Below are 20,384 nucleotides of genomic sequence, written 5' to 3' on the forward strand. Positions count from 1 at the left end.
ATAAAATAGCATATTGAGGATGCCTGGGTGGCTCAGTCAAGTTAAGCGTCTAACTCTTGATTTCTGCTCGGGACATGATCTCAGTTTGTGAATTTGAGCCCCGTGTCAGGCTCTGCACGGACAGTGTGGAAGCTGCATGGGATTCTCTCTCTCAAAATAACTTTTAAAAACCACACTTTAAAAAAATAAAATAGTGTATTGAAAACATGTTAAAATGCATCATCAATGGTGCCCTTTCTCACCAGAACCAGTTGGTTGAGTGCCACGCCCACAAGGAACACACAAAAAGCAGGGGGCTGAGTGCAAGACCACCAGTAAGGAAAACTGCTCAACTCCGACGGAAAACCGGAAGAAACTTGGGTGAAATACAGTGTGTTCTTTACAAAATATAATCTTGTTCGTATTTCTGGTATTTGTATTTATTTTAAGATTTTGGGTTTTTTATTTTAAAAAATTTTTTATATCTTTATTTTATTTTGAGAGACAGAGACAGAGAGCAAGTGGGGGAGGGACAGAGAGAGAGGGAGACACAGAATCTGAAGCAGGCTCCAGCCTCTGAGCTGTCAGCGCAGAGCCCAATGCAGGGCTTGAATCCACGAACCATGAGATCATGACCTGAGCCAAAGTCGGACACTTAACCAACTGAGCCACCCAGGCACCCACGATTTTATTTTCAAGTAATCTCTATGCACAACATGGGGCTTGCACTTACAACCCCAAATACAAGAGTTACATGCCCCACCAACTGAGCCAGCCAGGTGCTCCTATTTATGATATGCTTTAAAATCTCACTTATATTCTCTAGAATTCTAAAAAGTGAGTCAGTCACTGGATCCCTGTTGAAAATAAAGTAGAGAACAGCAACTGAACAGCAGTCTCAGCTAGCACTGGACTCCTCGCATTAGGGTATGTGGACAGCAATGCTCCCCACAAGATAAAAGGGTTCCCCTCCTTAGAGCATCTATTTTATTGATACAAATTCTTTATCCACATTGCAGTTAGCATTTTAGAGTGGAATGCCAATTTTTCAAGGCTTTAGTAAACAACTTAGATTTCAAAGGGAAAGTATGCTTATGGAAGGTTGCTGGGGCTATCATCTCAAACCTCCAGCATGCACTGTACTGCCTGCCCCGGGGGTGCTACCCTTCAAAAGCTTATGAAGCCGTGAGCCTGGAAATGGGCCAGACAATGGAGTCAAACAAGCTATGGTGAAATGTTGGCTCTGCTGCTTGCTAGGCATGTGACCTTGAACAAGAGACAGAGCCACTCTCACTTGTTTATTAAAAGGTCACAGGGGCACCTGGACGGCTGTTGGGTTGAGTGTCCAACTCTAGATGTCGGGTCAGGTCATGATCTCAGAGTCATGGAATGGGGCCCCACATCATGCTTTGCACTGAGCATGGAGCCTGCTTGAGATTCTCGCTCCCTCCTTCTGCCCCTCTCCTGCTCATGTGTGCATGCCATGCGTGCTCTTTCTCTTTCTCAAACAAACAACAACAACAACAACAAAAAACAAAAAAGGTCACAGACATGCTACAGAGTAAAAATAAAATTAGTCCACAAAAAGACTGCATTGTACATCTTCTGGTTTTGCATACTCACAATCTATTATTTTGGCAGCAGAACTAAACTTTCTTTCAGACACTGCCTCTTACCTAATCCATGTGGTTCAAGTGAGACTGGCCCTCAAAACCTATCTTCAAAGGTATACAAAAGAACTAGCCCTTTCTACCCCAAGTCCACACTGTGGCTCAGCAATGGGCATGAGCCCCATTTACTCCTGAATGACCTCAACAAAGTTACTTGACTTTCATCTACCTCAGTTTTCTCACCTGTATGATAAAAAAAAATTTTAAATAGGGATAAGAGTAATATCTATTTCATAAGAATAATATGCATACTTATCCCTACACTGAGCTAACTATGAACCTGGGTGGCTCAGTCAGTTAAGAGTCTGACTTTGGCTCAGGTCATGATCTCTTGGTTAGGGAGTTCGAGCCCCACATCGGGCTCTGTGCTGACAGCTCAGAGACTGGAGCCTGCTTCAGATTCTGTGTCTCCCTCTCTCTCTGACTCTCCCCTGATTGTTCTCTTTCTCTTTCTTTCTCTCTCTCTCTCTCTCTTTCTCTCAAGTATAAACATCCTTGGCCCGTGTCATCACAGAGAGGAGTCTCATGGGGTAAAATGCATATGCTCAGTATGAAACCTTGGTTACTGATGTGCATAGAGAACAATTTGAAAGTTGATGCCTGTGAGGAGATTTCTGATTACAGGGTTTAAATGTGCAATGGAATTAAACCAGGCTGTGTTCTGGTCCTGGATCAGGTAGGTCCTTTACCTACCTGAAATCACTGTGGAGTAAGGGAGAATCCCATACTCTGTCCCCAAATAAAGAAAACAAAAACAGAGCATCATCATGTAAGTATGATAATAATTTCACTATATCATTCTGGAAATAACCACAAGAGATAATCCGGCCTATAAAATAATTCCTGTAGTCCATTCATATATTCAACAACATTTTTTAAATGTATTCTATGTGCCATGTCCTTTCCTAGGAACTAAAGACACATAGTGAACAAGAAGGGCAAGATTCCTGACGTCACAGAGCTCCCATTCTAGTGGAGAGGATCAGTTAGGGGAAGCAAACACACAACAAATCTGTAAGATAATTTCTGATTGTGTGTGCTATGAAATTAATAAAACCAGGTAATTCTAGACACCAATTCTTTTTGGGTTTCCAGTCGCAATGGTGGGGGAGAGGAGAGGATTCACCCACACTCAGTATCAAACAATTCTCGGACACTCCGTGTGGGTAACGCTGGTGTCTGAGAACTCAACTCAGTTCTGACACTATCTGCTCTGAAACAGCAACCGACTCCACAGGCTAAGGGCTAGTCCTACAAGACTGCTCTCCACTCCTGACTTCAGATGTCAATCACAAGCTCAGGCTGTGACCCGTGCTTCCTGATCAGCCAGTTACAGACTATAGGTTCCAATGACCTCCACCTTAGGTTCTTTTAACTTGCTAGAGTGCTCACAGAACTCAGGTTAACACTTAAGTTTACCAGTTTATTAAAGGTATGATAAAGGACAAAATTAACACCCAGTGGAGAGATGCACAGGGCAAGGTATGGGGAGAGGACGGGGAGCTTCCACGCCCTCTCTACGTACACCACTCTGCCCCCCTCCACATGCTCACCAACCAGGAAGTCCCCAGTCCTCTTGGGTTTTATGTAGGCTTTACTGTGTAGTCACGACTGAGTAATTCAGTGGCCATTAGCTGGTTCGATCTCCAGCCCTTTTCCCTTCCCCAAAGGTGGGAACTTGGGGAACAGGTGAGGCAGAGAAGTTCCAACCCTCTAATCACACTTTCTGGACGACTAGGCCCTGCCCGTGTTGGGGCCCAAAAGCCACCTTCATTCATAGAACAAAAGGTACCATGACCACTCTCAACACTTGCAAGGATTTTTGGAGTTGAGAGCCAGGAACTATGGACAAAGACCAAATATGTATGAGAAACATATTTTGGTCATCTGATTGCCCAAATACATCCATCTACAAATCACACTATTACAGGAATACAATATATATTATTATTAGTTACTATAGGACATATAATAAAACAAAGTAAAATATATAATAAAAACAAAGTCATTGTGATGGGGCTATGTTAAGGTACAATGGTCAAGGAATGGTAAAAATAACAGTCCAGCCTGACATGGCACTTACAATGGACTAGGTGCTCTTTCAAGGCTTTAGGTATGTGAGATAGCCCACCTTACAGATGGGCAAACAGGCACAAAAACGTTAAGCAATTGGCCCAAGTGTACCAACCAACAAATTAAAACCAGCATTTGAGTCTCGGCAGTCTGATTCTAGAATGCGTGCTCCTAAGCACTGCTCCAGGGAAAATATGAATAGAGAGCAAAAGATGAGAAGTAGTCAGCCATCAAAAACCCAGGTGAAGAGCACTTCATTCAGAACAAACGGCCTGAGTAGAGGCCCTATATATATAGGAGTTTTGCATGTGTCATGGAACAGCAAGAGCAGATGGCCACAGTGAGAGAGGTACAAAAGTAAGCAGAGGAAAGCAGGCAGGGACTGCATCTTACAGGACCTTATAAGCCACGTAAAACGTGAATTTGCCAGAGAAAAGGACTCCAGCTCAACTATTCCTCAGCCAGTTGTTACTACTTTAGGCAAGGAATCCTTGATTCTAAGCTGGTTTATAAAGAAATTCCAGGGGCGCCTGGGTGGCTCAGTCGGTTAAGTGTCCGACTTCGGCTCAGGTCATGATCTCATGGTTCGTGGTTTCAATCCCTGCGTCGGGCTCTGCGCTGACAGCTCAGAGCCTGGAGCCTGCTTCAGATTCTGTGTCTCCCTCTCTCTCGGACCCTCCCCTGCTCACGCTGTCTCTGTCTCTCAAAAATAAATAAAACATTTAAAAATTTTTGAAAAAAAAAAAGAAATTCCATACAAGTCTTCTCATTAAATTCCTTGGGGTCTACTTCAGAACATATGTATCATGGAGGCTAGATCAAAGACCCAGCACTACTCAAAAATATATAAAAGAGTAATAAAGGTATAAAATTTTTGTAATGACCTTATGAATGGCTCTGGCTCTGAAAAGCTCCAGGCTGAAGCTCCCCATGACCCTGCTGTAGGGAAAAGAGCTTCAACTCTCGCATCTACACGAGTCTGTCTGCTCTCAGGGGCAGCAGTACCAGTGGTACCAGGTATCTCTTAAGGAATCGAGCTGTTTCTCTTTTCTTTCTTGTTTCTTTCTCTAGTCTCATGACAACCCTCTACAGTGGCTTATAGGATTATTCCAGTTTATAATGAATCATATTTTCCAGATGTGAAAACCAAGGCACTGAGTGGTCAAGCAATTTGCTAAAGGTCAAACAGCTACAAAATGCTAAAGCCAGATTCTAATGGAGGCTGACAAATCCTGAACCCACACAGCTCCTAAGTGCAATTCAATTTCCTTCCAAGCTGAGAACCTGATAAAGCGAGAACAAGGCGCAAAGAAAGAAAATGAAAAACATAAAAGCACAAATAATAAAATATTAGCATATGCACAGGAAAGGCGGAAGACCATGCTCTAACCTGACTGTCATTATGACTGGAAACATAATTAACAGTAACTGTCCTGGTTAAGTATTTCATGATTATGAATTTAGTTTAACTCTGCATTAAGTTTATCCTTTTATGAAAGGTTTACTTTTAAGAGTCCAAAAAGAAAAGTGTCTCCATACTGGGTAAATATTAAGCAGATTGTAACTGGCAAAGAGCAGTGGAGGAGTTCTGGGGGTACAGGGAAGTGAAGCAGCAACGGTGAATGGGTGTGGCTGTACGTCCTCGGAAGGCACGGGTCATGGGGAGAAGGCGGAAGAGCACACACACCATAAACCAGCATCTGAGTCAAATGCAACTGGATCGGGCTCAGAGGCCATCCACCAGAGGTCAAAGCTGGGCTTTGCCAGGGGCTTGATCTTGGGCCAGTCATCTATCCCACTGAGCAGGCTTCCTTACCTCCAGAAGTGATGCAGACGGTAATACCCATTCTCACAGAGCTGTGGTGATGATTAAAACAACTAACTAATCAGGGGCACCAGGGTGGCTCAGCCGGTTAAGCATCCAACTCTTGATTCTGGTTCAGGTCGTGATCACGGTCATGAGATAGAGCTCCGCATGGGGCTCCACACTGGGTGTGGAGTCTGTTTGGGATTCCCCCTCTCCCTGCCCCTCTGCACTTCCCTCACTCACGCATGTGTGCTCTCTCTCTCCCCCTCCCCCTGAAAATAAATAAATAAAATAAAACAATCAGTGGGAAGGGTTTACTACAATGCCTGGCGTGCTAACTTGAGATGGTAAATGTGAGACCATACATAAATATACGCAAGTAAATTTAAGTTCTAGCCAATCTACATTCCCTAAATCTAGAGTGGTTCTCAAATGTTAGCATTCCAGAACCTTGGAAGGCTTGTTAAATAACAGATTGCCAGTTCCCACCCTCAAAACTTAATTTTATTACTTCTTAGGAAGACCTAGTGATCTACATTTCTAACAAGTTCTCAGGGCATGCTGAAGAACACAATTAGAGAATGACTCCTCTAAGACAGTGGTTTTCACATCTCTGGTGAGATGTGCAAGAGATCACCTACAGAGCCTTGGAAAACGATACAAGCCAAGCACATACCTGCAGATTCTGATTATGTAGGAAGATTTGGATTCGAGTTCCAGAATTTGCGCTGGGGTTTTTTCCTCCCTTCAATCTTTGTCTCTAAAACTCCACAGATAAATCTAATACACGTTTGGGCAGGAAGCCTCAGCCCTACATAATATAAATAGCACAAAACTTACAAGTTCAGATGCAAAGCAGTGAATGCTGGAAGCCTGTGCCCGTCAATTATTTCCTGCCCCACATTATGGAGTCTAAGTAGAACACTCACCCTGATACTCTCCCAATGCCTGTAATAATGCCACCGGCAGGGACCTCCTCATTAGCATATAACTCGTAACCTGCAAACTGGGATAATTCCAGAAATGGAGACCTGCAGGGAAGAAAGGATTTGCTTGAATTAAAGTTATTTTTTAAAGATGCATATTTAAACAGTTCTATGTGGAAAAGATTTTAATGAGCCAATGTTTCAAGCATGCATGTTGAACATATATGAAATCTACAAAAAAGAAGAATACTAAACAAAACCTAGAGTGGATATTTTGAGGATTTCCACAGTATAGCCATGCAATAGAACACTAAGTACCTATTTTAAAAGATGTTGTACAAATGTGTTTATTAGTATAGAAAGAGAACAGCAACTAACGCTTATATAAGCCCCTACCTTGTGCCTGGCTCTCTTTTAGGAGCTTCAGAAACCTAACTCATTTGTTCCTCAGAACTACCTCCTGAGGTGGGTCCTATTATGATCCCCACTGACAGATGGGGAAACTAAAAAAAAAAAAAAAAAAAGAGAAAAGAAAAGAAACTGAGTCACTTTTCTGAGGTCACACAATTACTAAGTGGGAGAGCTGGGTTTTAATAAGCAATCTAACCCCAGGGACCAGGCTCCACACCATTGCAGCTATACTCTGCCTTTCACTTACTTAATTGTTCAAGACCCTGTGAGTGAGGGGGGAAAAGGGTGTTATAAAACACCGCATTTAGTATGATTCCATTTTTCTTTTCTTTTTTCCATTTTTCTTATTAAAAAATGTGTCTATTACACATATACAGAAGAAGAGCCTAGAATGATATACACTTGGTGTTACAGGGTTGTGTCTCCAGTTTGGGAGTTTGGGTCTATGTCATAAGAAATATTTTTGGGGGCGCCTGGGTGGCTCAGTCAGTTAAGGGTCTGACTCTTGGTTTAAGCTCAGGTCATGATCTCACAGTTTGAGTTAGAGCTCCACATTGTGCTCTGCACTGATAGTGCAGGGAGTGCTTGGGATTCTCTCCCTCTCTTGCCACCCCTCCCCTGCTTACTCTGTCTCTCTATAAAATAAATAAGTAAACTTTAAAAATTAAAAAAAAAAAAAAAAAGAGGAACTGAGTGGCTCAGTCAGTTAGGCATCTGACTTCTGTTCAGGTCATGATCTCCTGGTTCATGGGGTTGAGCCCCACCTTGGGCTCTACACTGACAGTACAGAGTCCGCTTGGGATTCTCTCTCCCTCTCTCTCTCTGTCCCTCTCCCACTTGTCTACTTCAAAATAAATAAAAATGAAACTTAAAAAAAATACTTTTAGAGTCCTCATTCCCTTCTCTCCACCTGCATCCCCTGCCCCCACTCCAATCCTTCAGGAAATCTCCTGGGTTAGCTCTGTCTTGACAACATGCCGAGAACCTGACATTCTCATCACTTCCACTACGACTACCCTAGTTCAAGTCACCATCACGTCGTCTTAGAGTCACTGCCATAGCCGCCTAACTCAGCCTCGCTGCCCATATTCTGCTCCCCAAACAGCAGCCAGAATGACTCTTTTCAGACGTATGTCACATAGATTGTAATAGTTTCAGGTTCAAAATCCCACAGAGCTTCCTCACTTCTCTCAGGATAAAAGCCAAAACTTTTGGGGCACCTGAGTGGCTCAGTTGGTTAGGACTCTGACTTTTGATTTTGGCTTGGGTCATGATCTCAAGGTTCCTCAGGTTGAGCCCCATGTTGAGCCCTGCGCTGACAGTACACAGCCTGCTTGGGATTCTCTCTCTCCCTCTCTCTACCCCTCCTCCTCTCACTCACTCTCTCAAAATAAACTTAAAAAAGAAAAAAAGCCCAAACTCTTACACTGACCTACAAGGTTTTATGGACTTGAACCCTATCTCCTACCACTCTCCCCTTCACTCTTTCTACCCCAAACACAATGGCATACTGGGTTCCCGAGCATATCAGCATACCTTGTACATTCCTACCTCAGGGCCTTTGCAATGGCCACTCCTTCTGCCTGTAACGCTCTCTCACCAGTATTTTCAGGTCTCTCTCTCTTCACGCCTTCAAATCTTTGCTCAGACCTCTCAATGAGGCCTACCCTAACCACCTTATTTAAAACTGCATCTTGACCTTCATCTTCTCCCTCACTCTGGTCTTTCTTTTTCCCATGACATTTATTACCTTCTAAGATACTATAGATCTTACACATGTATAATGTACTTTCTATCTCTTCCTGCTACAATGTAAACCCCAGTTGGGCAAGGATCTGTGTCGGTTTTGTTCACTCATGTATCACTAGTGCCTATAATAGTGCCTGACACTTAAGCAGCCTCTCAATAAACATTTGTTGTTGAATCTTAGAATAAGAATCAGAATTTTAAACCATTTGCCTATAAAAACTGTTTAAGAAAGTACCACAGATTATAGAACACTGAGTTAGCACTTGGGCTATACCAACCCTGGGTCTACAAGACTATCCACTCTTTCTCTGGCTAAAAGTTTTCCTCTTGCTATGTGGCGTTCTCGGGCTTTCTCACTGCCTCCTGCAATAAAAACATGATTAGATTAGTTTGGCACCATATAATGTCTCCAATTAATTTAAGGCCAGAAAAACATAAAACAGACCAAAACATAGCACTTTTAAAAGTTCAACGTATCTTTTGAGAAAGAGCTAATTTTCAGATCTTTTATTCAAACTCACAAGCTTTATTTACTGAAGTAAATAAACTGGCAATTTAAAAAAATCAGTCAACCTCTGATTTCACAGTATATCATACATTACCTGAATTCATCGGTAATTACTTAGAGAAATAACATGTATCTTCTCTGCATCTCATGCACTGCAAACACTGCCTCACCTACACCACATTTATTAAATATCTACCACAACTGCCAAGTGCTCTGCTACATATGATGTGAAATTGGAAAAAAGTCATAGCTTCATTTGCCCCAGGCGAAAAGCACTATTTTAGAAACGACCTCCATGATGAGCACAGCAAGACTTCCCTAAAGGTAAGTGACCCACAACTTTTTACACACTCTCCAAATGGAAGAGAGCTGCACACCTAATACAGTAATTACGAAGTCCACTTCCGTTAGCATCTTCACTCAGAGATGGTCTTCGGTGTTTCCTCAAGTTGCTCCAGTCCAAGAAAACAATAGTAGTCAGAGTCCACCGAGGGAAGCAGGTGAGGCTGCCTGACGTGAGCAGCACAGCAAGCCTCCCCCAGACTGATGGCTGCCGGGCTCGGTATCTCCGGAACATTGACAACCCACTCTCAGCAACCCAAGGTATCAGGCCAGAAACTGAAGGACCATAAAGTACCTCAAAAGGCTAATTTTCACTGTTGCCCACAACTTTCATCTTAATACACTCTTGGCCTGATGAAGTGCTCAACCAGCTAAAAAAGTTATTTCTTGGGGCGCCTGGGTGGCTCAGTTGGTTAATTGTCTGACTTCGGCGCAGGTCATGATTATCACGGTTCGTGGGTTTGAGCCCCGTGTCAGGCTCCGTGCTGTCAGCTAGCTCAGAACCTGGAGCCTGCTTCAGATTCTGTATCTCCCTCTCTCTCTGACCCTCCCCTGTTCATGATGTCCCCTCCCTCTCTCTCTATCAGAAATAAATAAAAAACATTAAAAATGATTTTTTAAGAACTTTTTTTTTTTTTCTAGGAGACAGAGAGAGAGACAGCGTGAGCAGGGGAGGGTCAGAGAGATAGGGAGTCACAGACTGAAACAGGCTCCAGGCTCTGAACTGGCAGTTAGCACAGAGCCCGACGCGGGGCTTGAACCCACGAACCGCGAGATCATGACCTAAGCGAAAGTCGGATGCTTAACCGACTAAGCCACCCAGGCGCCCCTAAAAATAATTTTTTAAAAAAAGTTTCTTTGGGGGCTTTTTAGAGGAGAAAACAAGTTGTGACCTACTTGATACAAGCTTCCAAGTGTTAACTTGTTTTTCAAACCAAACCTCTTTCCTCTATCCAAGGGAATTTTCTTTTTCTGAAGAGGCAGATGGCATATTTTTAAGATTAAATCTGCCTTAAAGTTACCAAGAAAATTATATCGCACATTTAACCTTCTTTTAAAGTGCAAATAATTCTGGGAGGCAAAGATTTAGTTCCAAAGTATTGTAATTAAGTCAAATTGCTATTCTGTTTCTCCCAATCACTCAGAGGACCTGACTTCCCCTACTGAGGTGGGTTTGGGTGTAAGAGAGGGTGGGAGAGAGGGGTTACCAAGGGGCAGAGGAAATTTCTGGGAGAGGCACGGCACATTCGTTATCTTGATTGTGGTGGCGGTTTCATGAGGAATATACCTATGTCAAAACTCAAATTGTACATTTTAAATAATGCAGTTCATTGTATGTCAATTATACCTTCAAAATATTGCTTAAAATAAATAATTAAAAGAAAAAGGCACCTGAGACATTGAAAGGAAAGCCACGCCTTGGTAACTGGAGATCAGGTGACCTAAATGCTCACTACAGCATCTGACCTTGGCTCGGGTCATGATCTCACAGTTCATGGGTTCAAGCCCCACATTGGACTCTGTGCTGAAAGCTCAGAGCCTGGAGCCTACTTCAGATTCTGTCTCTCTTTCTCTCTCTCTCTCTCTCTCGAGCCTGGAGCCTACTTCAGATTCTGTCTCTCTCTCTCTCTCAGATTCTGTCTCTCTCTCTCTCTCTCAGTTCCTATCCCACTTGTGCTCTGTCTCTCTCTCAAAAATAAATAAACATTTTTTTTAAATTAAAAAAAAAAAGAGTGAGACACTCGACTGAGCCACCCAAGTGCCCCTATAGCATCTTTTTTTTTTTTTTTTTTTTTTTACTTTGAGAGAGAGAGAAAAAGAGAGAGAGAGTACACATGAGCCCACCAGCAGGGGAGGGGCAGAAAGAGAGGGAGAGAGAGAGGGAGAGAGAGAGAGAGAGAGAATGAATCCCAACCAGGTTCTGTGATGTGAGCACAGAGCCCAATGCCAGGCTCAAACTCACAAACCATAAGTTCATGACCTGAGCTGAAATGGAGAGTCAGATGCTTAACTGACTGAGCCACCCAGGCGCCCCAAGCATCTTTTACTCGACACATCTGTCTGCTTCTGCCTGCCTGCACAGCACAAAAATCACTTCAATTGTGCTACATGCACTGTTAGAACTATATGCATGGAGTTAACTTCCATTTTAAAAAGTCTTCAAAAACTACACAAGCCTTATCTTTAGATCATTAAAAGTCCCATTTTAACCACCAAAATTATTTGTTTTTCTATATTGATAAAGTAATTATCACCCAGCATTATAACGCTAAGCTCTGCTGAATCTATCAAAAACACTTATAGCAGCACCTGGATGGCTCAGTCAGTTAAGCATCCAACTCTTGATTTCTACTCAAGTCATGATCTCACAGATTGTGGGTTCGAGCCCCACATCTGTGCTGTGAGCACAGAACCTGCTTGAGAGTCTCTCTCCCTCACTCTCATATGCAATCACGCGCACACTCTCTCTCTCAAAATAAATTAATAAACTTAAAAAAAAGAATCTTATTTTGGAAATGGCTTTTAGTTTCAAGTCACAAAGACTTCTAAAGTAAATTTTTGCACTGACCAATAATGGCACAGCTGAATTTGCTGTGGTAATTGTTTGTACATTAATAGTTTCATTCCCCCTGCCAAGATGCAATTTCTTCTAAGCAAAAAGATGTCTATTATGTCCACAATTAAAAATGGAAAATAATAACAATTTTCCAAGTTCTCAAGAAATCTCATTTATTTAATCAGCAATAAACCCACACAGAAATTATTTCCAAGTTATAAAACAAAGCAGAAAATACATAATTATGTAAAATTAGTATACAGGATGCATATAACTAATGAACAGAAAATGTTTCAGTTGCTTCAGGTAAAACAAAAATTTCAGTGGATGCTGTGGCTGACATTAGTCCTTAAGCAGAAATACTTTAAAAATTGATGAATCTGAGGGGCACCTGGGTGGCTCAGTTGTTTGAGTGTCTGACTTTGGTTCAGGTCATAAGCTCATGGTTTGTGGGTTCTGGCCCGGCATTGGGCTCTGTGCTGACAGCTCAGAGCCTGAAGCCTGCTTTGGTTTCTGTGTCTCCCTCTCTCTCTGCCCCTCCCTCCTCACAAAAATAAACATTAAATTTTTTTAAATTGATGAATTTGAAATTTTGCTTTTCCCCACGTAATGGAAATGCTGTAAGAGCAGAAAAACTGACCAAGTAATAGGAAAAAATGAAATGTCAGCATACCAACAGTCTTGAAGACTCAAAGCTTACTGCTACTGGTTTTTCCTAAAACCAATAACTATCAAGGAACATTTTCAATGAAAATATAAAATGAAGAATAAATGAGTGTTTACCTAATCTTATTTTCTGTGCTCGTTCATGGAGCTGATTTACAAGTACTTTCATCTGTTCATAGTTTTCCTACAATAGAAGCAAAGAAAGAAAGGGAGAGTAATATTAGAAAGCAATTATCTTTTTTTTTTTTTTTTAACCAAAGGAAGGGCTAATGTGAACATCAGGTGCCAACCGCATGTGGCCTCACACAGGGCCACCCACTACCCACGCGACCTCCATGTTGGGTCACCCCACCAGATGGAAAGGATGACTCCTGCCTCTCCGTCTCTGCCCCAGCTCTTCTCATAACCACCTTCCTCCTCCGTCCATCAATCCGAATATTACCCCTCTTTAGCGCAAAATTCCTGCTCCCTCTCATCTCTAACACCTCTCATTTCTGGTCACTCCTACTCATTTTAACATCTTCCTTAAGCATCAATCAAACTTAATCGATTTCTATTTGTTTTCCTATTTTAAGTAATATAAGCCCTTTGAGAAAATTAAAATGTCATCTTTCTTTTTCTGTCCCATCAATTATTGCCCTAAGGAGTTTCCAACCAAAATGGAAATACTTGGGGGCACCTGGATGGCTTAGTCGGTTGAGCATTCAACTCTTGATTTCAGCTCTGGGCATGATCTCACAGTTCATGGATTCAAGCTCCACATCGCTCTCTTTGCTGACTTTGCAGAAGCTGCTTGGGATTTTTGGTCTCACCACCACCACCACCTCTCTGCCCCTTCCCTGCTTGAATGCTCACTGTCTTTCAAAATAAATAAATAAAAAGGAGCAGTGGCTCAGTCGGTAAAGTATCCAACTTTGGCTCAGGTCATGATCTCACAGTGCTTGAGTTTGAGCCCTGCGTCGGGCTCTGTGCTGACAGCTCAGAGCCTGGAGCCTGCTTCAGATTCTGTGTCTCCCTCTCTCTGCCCCTCTCCCACTCGCTTTCTGTCTCTATGTCTCTCAAAAATAATAAAACATTAAAAAATTTTTTTCATCAATAGACATTAAAAAGAAAAAGAAATACTTGGTTACTGACAAATTACACTTAAAAACAGAGCTCAGGGAACACAAGAGATCCTATTTTACATTTAAAAAGGAACAAGGGGCACCTGGGTGGCTCAGTAGGTTAAGCATCCAAATTCAGCTCAGGTCATGATCTTGCAATTTATGAGTTCAAGCCCCACATTGAGCTCTGTGCTGACAGCTCAGAGCCTGGAGCCTGTTTCAGATTCTGTGTGTGTCTCTCTCTGCCCCTCCACCACTCGCACTCTGTCTCTCTCTCTCAAAGATAAATATTTTAAAAATTTTAATCAATAAATAAAAAGCAACAAAACTACGTTTGCAGGTCTTTAGAAATTTTCTAGGGTAATATACAAGAAAACAAACTGTGGGGGGTGGAAAAAAGGGTAGACGGCCTCATTTTTCACCCTTCTGTAAATTTTGTTGGATCAGCACATTACTTTAGAACAAAAATTAAGTAGCTCGTTATTTTTGAAAATTCAGAGTTTAACCCACTAACACAGTTCGCTCCCCAGGATGGCTTTAACATCTCTGGTGATCTAATTCCTTTCACACGATGCAGTACTAAGCAGCTTTCCAGCTGTTCAAAATTAGAAGTGTTTACAGTAGAGCTGTTATTTATTTTCTACAGTTCTAAGAGTTCCCAACATCACAGTTTCTGCTACATTCTCTTGCTCTGCAAAATCCAGAAAATCAAAATGGGAGAAGCAGGAGACTGTTAGGGAAAGAACCTCTGCCCTGGAGCAGGGAGCTCCCACCCTCACAACTGTCTCTGTCCACTTCCCTGGGAGGCCTTCCAGGCAACAGAACTCCAGAACTCACCTAGAACGTTGTTTCCCAACCATGGCGGCGGGCACTGGAATCACGGGGAGGCTTTGAAAAATAATAAAAATAAAAATAAACCCTCAGAGATTCTGATGTCATTGGATGCAAATGTGGCCTGGGCATTAAGCCCGATAAAGGTTCGCCAAGCGATTCAAATGTCCAACGAAAAACAGAGGAACACTGGCCCACAGTCTCCATTTCTGAGTTCTACTCAAGGCAAACTGGAAACCTACCAAAAAGGGGGGTTTGGTAATAGGCAAAAACGGTTCCTTTATCACCAGAACTTTTTCAGATTACCATAGTATTTGTTGATATTAATAGCATGAGGCAGAGGACGCTGAGAACTTCGCTCTACTAAAAAGCCGAGGTTAGAGATGCTTTTTAGTCACAGTTAGCAAATTCAGAAACCTGCAACTTTATGAAGTGCCTCAGACAGAAACAGAGCTCTGCCCAGAGCATGTCTGTTCAGCCCATCACCAAGAGATGGCATTAGAGCAACGTGCATAAGCCACTTGACGTGTCTGAAGAGACGGCCTTTCAAAACCTAACATCCAACCTCTGTACTGACAGTCTCCTAGGCTGGGAACTACTGCTAGTCAGCACAGGCTGTGTCCTGAACCCCTCTGTCATCTGCGAGGGACCTAGCGGAGGGGGTTTGTGAGGGACAGCCCTCCCTGTCTGAACAGAACGGCCTGGCAGAGGAAGCTCCGGGGACTGAGGTGGTGGCCAACTCCTATCTGTGGATAAAGGGCATCTTCTCGGTGGGGCTCTCTCACCCAACCCTGGGCTGCAGCTCTGTGGCCCAGCGAGGGTGCTACTCCAGTCTCGGGCCCTGGGCTCCCACTCTGTGCTGCTAAACACACAGGGTGAGGAAAAGATCTGATTACTAGTTGCTAAGGGGAAAGGAAAGCAGGTTATTTTACTGCACAAAGTATCTTTTGCTTGTTTTGTGCTTAAAGTCTAACTTGTCAACTTCTACTTTGTTTTGAGGTTAAAAAATCCACCTCATAAATGTTTAAGATATTTTTTTTTATTTTTTTTTTAATGTTTTATTTATTTCTAGGAGAGAGAGAGAGACAGCGTGAGCAGGGGAGGGTCAGAGAGAGAGGGAGTCACAGACTGAAGCAGGCTCCAGGCTCTGAGCTGGCAGTCAGCACAGAGCCTGACGCGGGGCTCGAACCCACGAACCGTGAGATCATGACCTAAGCGAAAGTCGGACGCTTAACCAACTAAGCCACCCAGGCGCCCCACTTTTTTTTTTTTTAAAGCCCAACACAGGGCTGGAACTCATGACCCCGAGATCAAGAGTCACAGGCTCTACTGACTGAGCCAGCCAGGAGCCACTCAGAAAGTTTGATCTCAAAAATCCCCATGGATGGTGAAGGCAGCCTTTGCAAACGCCCCACTGCCTGGAATTCCACTTTCTCTCTCTGCCCCTCTCAGCCTGGCTGACTGATGGCTGACTGGTTCCGTGATTATTTAACAAAAGATTTGCTCATTTTGAGTTTAAGGAATTTCTGGAAAAGAATCTCATCCAAACTGTTAACCCTTGTGTTGCTTTACCATCTGGCAGTAAGGGTGAAAGATAATCTGAAAAATACACTGTAGGAAAGAAAAGAGAAGCCACAATATATTGTTCAACATGAGATTCCAAGTTCAATACAAGGAATTTGGTGCTAATGAAAAAAAACCCAAAAAACAAAAAAACCTCTGAATCCTATTATCTCAGCAAGGTATGTGAAAGGTTAACACATTTACCTTGGAATAATCTTATTTTCTTAATTTAAAATTGATAAGATGAAGAAAAAAAAGGTTTTTCCAATGACAGTATTTGGAGCTAATTCTCAAACAAGTCTATCCAGTCATTATAACATACTATCTTCTGCTCAGTCCTACTTATTTATCTCAACAGCACTAGAAAATGAATAGACAGTTTACAGTATCGCAAAGTGAAAAGGCAGAGATTTTTCTAACATGTTCAGCTACCCTTTAATGGGATTTGTCATTGTTGTTAATAAAAGAAACTTAGGAGGGCCTGGGTGGCTTAATCAGTTAAGCGTCCGATTTTGGCTCAGGTCATGGTCTCATGGTTCGTGAGTTCGAGCCCTGCATCGGGCTCTGTACTGACAGCTCAGAGCCTGGAGCCGGCTTCAGATTCCGTGTGTCCCTCTCTCTCTGCCCCTCCCCTGCTCTTTCTCTCTTTCTCAACAACAAACATAAAAATAAAAATATAAAAGAAACCTAACTTTGTTTCATGGAAATTTTCAAACATACACAAAAGAAAAAGACTAGTATAATAAATGTAGCCAATGTCCTTTAACAATTATCCACAATGGCTAAAGTTGTTTCATTTTTGCCACCCAACCCTGATTTATTTTAAGAAAATCCTAGACATAACACTTCCTCTGTATTTCCAAATCTCCAAAAGATAAGGACCATTACTGCGTATCAATGCTCTGTTAATAACATCAAATATCCAGTTAATGAAGACATTTCCTCAGCTTTCAGAGAGATGTTTTTTACTGTTTATTTGGATAGGATTCTATGGAAGGTATATATAGCCACAAGTGACTGATGTTTCTTAAGCCTTTTCTGAAAGGTAAGTTCTCCCATCTTTTTTTTTTTTTGTCTTGACATGTTCTCTTTGTCCCCTAGATTGTTAAATGCATCCTCCCAGTATTCTTCAACAAGTTCTTCCCTTGCAGATCTAGAGGCTGATGGGACTTTTTTGTGCCTTAGTTTCTTATTTTTCCCCCAATTCATCAAGAATTAGCTGACCTCGGGGTGCTTGGGTGGCTCAGTCAGTTGAGCATTTATTTGACTCTTGGTTTGGGCTCAGGTCATGGTCCCAGGGTCGTGGGATTGAGCTTCATGTGGGGGTCCACACTGGGCATGGAGCCTGCTTAAGATTCTCCTTCTGCGGGGCTTCTGGTTGGCTCAGCTGGTTGAGTGTTGGACTTGGGCTCAGGTCACAATCTCCCGGTTCGTGAGTTTGTGCCGGGTTCTCTGCTGATAGCTCCGAGCCTGAAGCCTGCTTTGGATTCTGTGTTTCCCTCTCACTCTGCCTCCCCCCAACTTGTGCTCTGTCTCTCTCTCTCTCAAAAATAAACAAACATTTAAAAAAAATAAAGTAAAAATGATTCTCCCTCTGCCCTTCTCACTCTCTGTCTCTCTCTAAATTTCTTAAAGCGAAAAAAAAAAAAAAAAAGAATTAGCTGATGTCCCTCCACCTGCATTCGACCTCCCAGAGTCTTCTGTCAACTTTGCAAACCACAGGCACCAAAGTTCAGAATTGATGAGTAGTTGCATACACACAGAGAAAACAAGTGACTCTGTGATAACGTGGACTCAAATCCAAGGAACAACTGCTATAGTCTATGGCATTGCTCAAATTAGAACAAAGTCAATCAAAACAAAAGCTATTTATACAAGGGATCTTTATCCTAGCTAAGTCAGCCTCCCAATTAAGAAATAAAGGAAACTGTCACTGATGGCCAAGACTTTCTGAAGCATATGGCCATGAGAAGTGACAGCAGGCAGTACAGATTCCTAGGCACTAGGCAGAGTGGGCAGAGAAATCAAACTGACCAAGGCTCTTAGGTGTCATCTCCCATCCAAGGCATGGTTTTATTTTTTAATAAATAAAATTTTTATTTATTTTATGGGTTTTAGTTTGCATCAGAGTTTACTACTTATAGCTGGTGGTCCCAAAAGATAAAGGTACACCTAAGTGAAATCTTTTAACATTCAACATAAGAAGAACACATCCACTCTCTCTATACTATTTATCTATGGAAGACACAGAGAGCTGCTTATCCATATCCATTCTTTCCATCTTTCTTGATGGTGAAATCCCAGTTTTATTCAAGGTGACAACATGCCTATCTGGAAAAGTAAAAATATCCTAGCCTCCTTTTGTAGACAGGTGTGGCCATGTGACTAAATTCTAACCAATGAAACAGAGGCAGAAGCTATTAGGCATGACTTCTGGAAAGGCTTCTTAAAAGAGAACAGCTGAGGGTGTCCTATCACCTACTCACCCTTCCTCCTCCTTTGTACCTGAACTCAGACATAATAGGTGGAGCTTAAGCGACCATGTCCACAGCATGAAACGGATTGTACTACTTGCTCAAAATTCTTCTGTCCCTCCCACCCTTGCCAAGGTTCAGTGTGAGAATAAACTTCCCCACTCACAGTCTATGAGTCTGTCCCTTTTACTTGCTCTGACCCGTGGAATGTGGGCAAGACCAACAGTACAGCAACTGTAAACAAAGGCTCTAAAAGGGCCAGTGTCTCCATACTCTCCTCTTGAGCCCCAGCCTTCCATTATGAGAGAAGCACCCCTCAGTAGCCACTGTCCCTTCAGTCTGAGTTCTGGAATAAAAAACAAATAGAGCAGACCTGAATCTAGTGCACCGCCCAGAGAAGAATAGCCACAGCCAACCCACAGATCCCAGAGCAAAAAATAAATATTTGTTCTTTTGGACACAGGGATCTTGGGATTGTCTGCTATACAGCATTACTGAAGCAAAAAGCTGGCTAAAGAGATCCTGAGATGACATCATGGAGAGAAGAAAAAGTTGTGAGAGCTAATACTTCTTGAGGGCTTATTATATCCCAGGCAATGTTATAGGCAGCCACTATCTGTCCTGATGATTCTATGAGATATGCAGTTATTAATGCTACTATACAATTGAGGTAACTAAGGTACAGAGAGATTAAGTAACTAGTCCAAAATGACTCAGCTAACAAGTAGTAGAGCTAGGATTTAAGGCAAGGCTCACTAGCTCCGGAATCTTGCCCTTTTTTTTTTCTTCTTTTAACAGTTTATCGTCAAGTTGATTTCCATATAACACCCAGGGCTCATCCCAACAAGTGCCCTCCTCCATGCCCCCCTTTCCCTCTCCCCTACCCCTATCCAGAATCTTGCTCTTAAACCGTATGCTACACTGTCTCTGCCCACTCACGGGGCCACTGTTAACATTTTAGCCTATTTCCCTCCTGGTTTTTCTTTTCTTCGCCATGGAAATACATTATTTTTTAGTTTTTAACATACAGGAAATACTAGATCAGTGCCTTTTCCATCATACCACAACTACTTACCTATTCTAATTACTAGTGCACAGACTGGACCAGAACCTTAAACATTGTACACAGAGAAAGAAGTTGTATGCTCAGGCCCACACTCCCTAACCCTTAGCTAACAGCCACCATCAAAAACATAGGCCTTGAGGCACCTGGGTGGTTAAGTCAGTCAAGCGTCCAACTTTAACTCAAGTGACAGTCTTGCAGTTCATGAGTTCGAGCCCCACATCAGGCTTGCTTGTGCTGTCAGCTGAGCCCAGAGCCTGCTTCAGATTCTGTCCCCTTCTCTCTCTGCCCCTTCCTCACTCACACTCTGTCTCTCCCTCCTTCAAAAATAAATACACATTTAAAAAAAAAAACAAAAAACAAAAAACAGGTCTGGACCTAAAGACAAAAAGATGGCAGACCAGGAAGCTCCAGGCCCTCATTTACCCAGAGACATGCCCAAACAACCAAAAACTGGCTAAAATAACCTTACTGAAGCTCTGGAAAATAGTCAAAAGCCTACAGCAATCAGACAAACACCTCTCCTCCGTACTGCCACCACGCTGATGATTCTATCACATCCACAGGGATTTTGCCACTTCTCTACTTAAATATTTTAGTAGATAGCTTGCAAAATGAAATCCGAATGTGGCTTCAGCAAGCAAAACGCTCCAGACTATTTA

General features: G+C 42.5%; 1 protein-coding gene across 1 annotated transcript in view; it reads right to left on the minus strand.

The window, feature by feature from the left end:
• Nucleotides 1–20,384, minus strand: part of MCCC2 (methylcrotonoyl-CoA carboxylase 2) — a 65,896-nt gene that overhangs the window by 44,105 nt on the left and 1,407 nt on the right. The window contains exons 2-4 of the mRNA XM_039256046.1: nt 12,806–12,872; nt 8,894–8,978; nt 6,459–6,560 (exon numbers count right to left, since the gene is read on the minus strand). Coding sequence (XP_039111977.1) covers nt 6,459–6,560; nt 8,894–8,978; nt 12,806–12,872 — 254 coding nt within the window. The remainder of the gene's footprint in view (nt 1–6,458; nt 6,561–8,893; nt 8,979–12,805; nt 12,873–20,384) is intronic.

The sequence above is a fragment of the Hyaena hyaena genome, unplaced genomic scaffold (assembly GCF_003009895.1).
Source record: "Hyaena hyaena isolate Hyena2069 unplaced genomic scaffold, ASM300989v1 scaffold_558, whole genome shotgun sequence".
In the NCBI taxonomy this organism is placed as follows: domain Eukaryota; kingdom Metazoa; phylum Chordata; class Mammalia; order Carnivora; family Hyaenidae; genus Hyaena; species Hyaena hyaena.